The following is a 5,100-nucleotide window of genomic DNA, read 5'->3' as shown; positions in this document are numbered from 1 at the left end:
ACGACATCCGATTAAGGTGTGCCACGTGTCCACGAACTCGTATCGACGAGCTCTGCAACTTTCATGAAGGAAATTTTTAAAGATGAGTGACGAAATAAAAGTGAATTCTCGAGTTACAGAAAACGTAACGTTGTTTAACTTAAATTTCTAATATTAGTTTCATTTCGCAATGACATCGACGAGAAGGCGTAAAAAGCGATTTTACTCGAATTACCAAACTTATTAATTGATAAGAAATTGTACGAATTTAAACCTGAAAATTCGGGTATTACAGTTGTATCCACATTTTATGAAAGGAATGGTCTCCTCTTGATAGAAAGATGTGGAGATTTGTTTTTTCTTATTACAATTACAACTAATACCAGAAGAAAGAAAAGCCTCAGTGAAATCTTACTATTCTTTCTACTTAAACTCTTAGAGAGTCCACATAAGTTTCCATCAGTTTCCATATGCCAATACAATCAAGAAAGATTTTGGCATCCAGTGCTCCCAGAATAGAAAAATTGGATGACTCGAACATTTTCAACCATGTAATGATCTTCACTATCCTTCTGAAGCCTAGCAATGAATTCTCTGGGCATATCGTACAGTAGAAATTCTTCAAGCAACATAAGCCTATCAATGCCATACGGAAGTAACTTCAGATTCTGACATCTAGAAAATGTTAACTTTTTAAGCTCGGGCATTGATCCATTCTCCACTACCACCATATCTAGCTGATCAAGTTGCTCAATACGTAATGCCCTTAGTTTCTTGAACTTTTTAGCTCTAAACTTCAACAAATCCCCAGTATGAGAGTTAACAAACTCGAGCTCCACAAGGTTAGGCAACTCTTGAAGGGCTTCAAGTGAATTGAGGTCAGCATCCAACTTTGATCCCTTTAAAGAAATCCTAGCTAGACTGTGAAGCTGGGAAATCCACTGCGGCAAACTCTCCAGGCGCCCTGTCAAAGAGAGACGTTGGAGATAACGAGGAGGCCCATCAGGGGAGCTCATATGATCTAAATCAAGATACTCGTCCTCCCATGTTGATCGTAGATCAAGTGTTGAAAGCCCTTGCATCTTTTGAATGGAACAACACAGTACTATTCCATGTTCTCTTTCAAGGTCTACCAACCCCAACTTCCGAAGATCAATTAACTCTCCCAAGGCTGTAAAGAATACTTTTCTTTGTTTTTTCACCTTGATAAGAAACAACTTCTGTATGGAACACAAAGCTCCAATGTTGCCAGCAGGGACCTCAACTCCTTGTGCCACACCAGAAGTACTATCACAGCTATAAAGTAAAAGATGGCGCATATTTTGAAGTTCATAAACTTGTTTTGGTAAATTGGACACCTGTGTGTGCTTCAGATCTAAGGTTTGCAAAAATACAAGATTTCTGATGAACTTCGGAACTGATTTGATTTCAGTTTGGCTCAGATTTAAGTACCTTAAGAGAGGGAGACCTATAACACCGTCAGGGAAGGTCTTTAAAGATACACCTTGCATATCTAACACCCTCAAGTATGTAGAGGTCTGAAGTACCTTTTCCAGCTCAGATGGGGGACTTGCCTGCCCAAACACTAGCAAGGTACGAAGATGACTCCACTCTTTAGCCTTTAACAGATTGATATTGACATCTTGAACTGAAAGGCGCCGAATTTTCTGACCTGAAAGAGTAGCAATACTGCAGTTTGGTTCCAATACAGTGATAAAGTTGCCTGCTTTTGATATAATGAACTCTCGAACAAGGTTCGAAACACGACAACTCCTTACACGACCATCCATCTCTCTTGTGGTTGCCTGAACCAGATTTCTTCCAATGAGTTCACTGAGATAAGTTTCCCCAGCTTCCTCCGTTGTTTGTCCTTTTCCAGGTGTTATGAATCCCTCAGCTAACCACAACCGAATCAGCCTGTGACAGCTGATGGAATAATCTTCTGGAAACATGCCAAAGTACAAGAAACACATCTTAAGATGGCTCGGGAGATGCGTGTAACTCGGCTGTAAGACACGGCTAATGATCGAAAGACCAAAATGAGGTCTAATTGCAGACCCAAGGCTTTCATGTAACTTCTTCCACTCAAATGGAGTTTGTGGCTTCTTTGAAAGCAAAGTAGCAATAGCTGAAATTGCAAAGGGCAGACCTTCACACTTCTTCAAGAATTTTTTCACCCACTCTTCGAGCTCAGGTGGACAATATCCTGCTGTATGTTTGAACGCCTTGTTGCAAAATAGAGACCAGGCATCTTTCCATAATAATCCACTACTCAAATCATGGATATACTCGGAGGACCTTACACGATGGGAAGCTATATCCGAGATTCGAGTAGTTATGATTACTTTACTCCCAAGCAATCCTTCTGGCAAAACATTTGTAATACGTTCCACATCATCTGTTGTCCATACATTATCCAGAACAACCACAAATCTCTTTCCCTTCAGGTGACTGAGTTCTGCTTTTTGATCTTCTTCTGATTTAGAAGGGCGCGACACATCTATCCAAGCACAGCCATCAAAATTTTTTTGAATATTATCACTCTCATAAACATTCTTTACGACAGTGGATTTTCCGGATCCTCCAGGACCAACAATCAAGATCAGCAACAGCCTCAGATCTACTTCCTTCAACTGTTTGGAAATTCTTTCTCTAGGCTCCTCAAAGCCCACGATTTCTTCATCTTCAAGAAATTGGTGGATCAAACTACCTCTTTGTCTCGTTGTGGAACAAGGTGGCTGGAGAAGTGATTCTAGTCCTGAGAAGGAATTAATTTTCACTTCAATATTTTTAATCTTGGTGGAGAACTCAGCTCTTGCGTTCCTTTCTGTGCGATAATGTGCAATCTCGTGCAGCTTTTGAGAGAAAATGTTGTTGTGGAAGTGATGTGGAACTTGTGCCATGAATTTGTCAAGAGCATCTTCAATTTCATAAGCCAAATTTTGGACCTCTTCGACACGATTTTGACGCATTAGACTCCGTTCATCATCAACTTCTTCCGAGTCCCCTAGATAGGCTTGTATCTTTCTCAGACATTTGCAGGCTATTTCAACATCATCTTGGATATTATCCCCTCCGTCGTTGACGTTGAATTTTGCAACCAAGCTAATCGCCCTCTCGGCCACCATCAATGATAAAGGAATTGCAAGTTCCGCCATTTTTTAGACAAACAAATTTGTAGCCTCTAGTAAATTGCTTCTCGATTAGTGGAAATGCTGCACTTTCCTAAGACTGGAGTACTGGTGATTAATGAATGGTGAGCTCACAGCTGATTAGCTGCGAGACTGAAATGTAGCAGCAGAAATGAATAGCTCAAAGACTCAAATAATCAATAAGAATACACACCCTTATTAGATATGCCAGAAGAAATGAATTGGACATGAAGGGTTCAAAAATTTGGGGGGATGTGTAATTTAGGAAAATGAATTTGGAATTGTTTCATGGGAATGATGAAAGTAGTTGTGTGAGGACCTATATATTTATATAGGGAGAAGACGATGAGTGTGTACTGTGTATTACCAAGTTCATACGTATAATTGAAGAAACAATCAACAACACAGCGTGGCCAAGAAGAAAACAGTTGACTTGGCCAAAATTTTATGATCACTCGCCTAGAAAAAAAAATTAATTTCAGTTTACCCTCTCGAATTTTGGAGTCAAAATCAGTTCACTCCTTAAATTTTAAATTTAGTCAGTTCACCCCATGTACTTTTAAATGTCATCAGTTAAGCACAAATTTTGAATTTTTGTTATAATCTGACGTCAACATAGCAATTAAAACAAAAAATGGGGCCCATAACTCAATTTTTACTCTGACTTTTATTGAATGTATTGAATTTATTGAAATACTCTCTCTCTCTCTCTCTCTCTCTCTCTCTCTCTCTCTCTCTCGACATTCCGGCTGACCTAGGCCACTGGACCATCCTTTCGACTCCACTTTCTTCCCACTCCAAAACCCATCTTCCAATTTCAACGTGCAAGCCCTTTTGTTAGGAGATCAAGGCAGCCGACACCGATTTGAAGTTCCATCGAAACCTTGAACTCCAGCAAGCTCTTTGATCCTCATTTGGTAAGTCTAGCCTCTTATTGTTATACCAACTCGGTTCTACCCATGATTCCTTGGATTTGTTGCTAATTTGAGCTACCTCCTTCCCTGTTATTCCACCGCCGCACACCACCATCGTCTTTCTCTTTTCTGGCTAGCTTGAAGCCTCCGACGGGCCATCCTATCCAATTTTGGTGACAAGTCGAGCTTGTTGTGGATTCCAAAACCCTAGAGTAGCACTAGGGATGCCAGATTAACTCTGGGGAAGCAGTAGCAGCACAGATCAGAGTGGGGAAGAGAGCAGCGCCGCCGTGCCTTCATTTTAGCTTCGACAAGGTAGTGATCCTGACTTAATTGCTTCTATTCTTGTATTTTTATACTTGTTGGGTTGTGGTGAATCTCGTTTTAGCTTTATATGTCAATGTGAGACTGATCATAGATGAATTTGTTGGTCGGAAATGAATCCGAGAAATAAGGGTGAATTTTCTGGGTTTCACCTTTACTTTAGGGTGGAAAACAGGTAAAATATCCATTATGCCCTTTTATGAAGGGTAAGAGTTGGGGTATGGTGACGTCAGATTATGATGAAAATTCAAAATTTTGTGCTTAACTGATGACATTTAAAAGTACAGGGTGGTGAACTGATTAAATTTGAAGTTTAAGGGGTGAACTGATTTTGACCCCAAAGTTCCGGGAGTAAACTGAAATTAATTCAAAAAATAATAAGACATTTATTTGGATATTTCTCTTCAACTCTACAAAATATATATTTTTTGAAAAGCCTTTCATTTGCTTCTCTTCAATGGAAGTTTTATTTTCCCAGAATGTATTCTAATTTTTGGCCATTAGATTTTATACACACTATAATATGCTATTATTATGTAGAACAAAACCTATAGTTTTACCTTGTACGGTATACCGATTGATTTGGTGACATAATTTTCCTTATTAAGTGGAAGGTTGCGACCTCATCACTTCAATTCACAAAAGACTCTTTACAACATTTTCAGTTGTGAGTTGATTATTAGAAAAATTCTATGCAGCTCCACCTCTGGTTAGTACATATTGTTTCAAGG

The 5,100-nt window shown here is 39.3% G+C and overlaps 1 protein-coding gene across 1 annotated transcript; it reads right to left on the bottom strand.

The window, feature by feature from the left end:
* Positions 1 to 205: 205 nt before the first annotated feature.
* LOC126787801 (disease resistance protein RPM1-like) lies at positions 206 to 3,416 on the bottom strand. The gene has a single exon (XM_050513707.1). The coding sequence runs from the start codon at positions 3,135 to 3,137 to the stop codon at positions 462 to 464; it is 2,676 nt and encodes an 891-aa protein (XP_050369664.1). The 5' UTR covers positions 3,138 to 3,416; the 3' UTR covers positions 206 to 461.
* Positions 3,417 to 5,100: the final 1,684 nt, after the last annotated feature.

This window comes from Argentina anserina, chromosome 3, assembly GCF_933775445.1.
Source record: "Argentina anserina chromosome 3, drPotAnse1.1, whole genome shotgun sequence".
Classification (NCBI taxonomy): Eukaryota; Viridiplantae; Streptophyta; class Magnoliopsida; order Rosales; family Rosaceae; genus Argentina; species Argentina anserina.
Note: the sequence above shows the minus strand (reverse complement) of the source record. Positions and strands in the feature narration are given on the sequence as shown.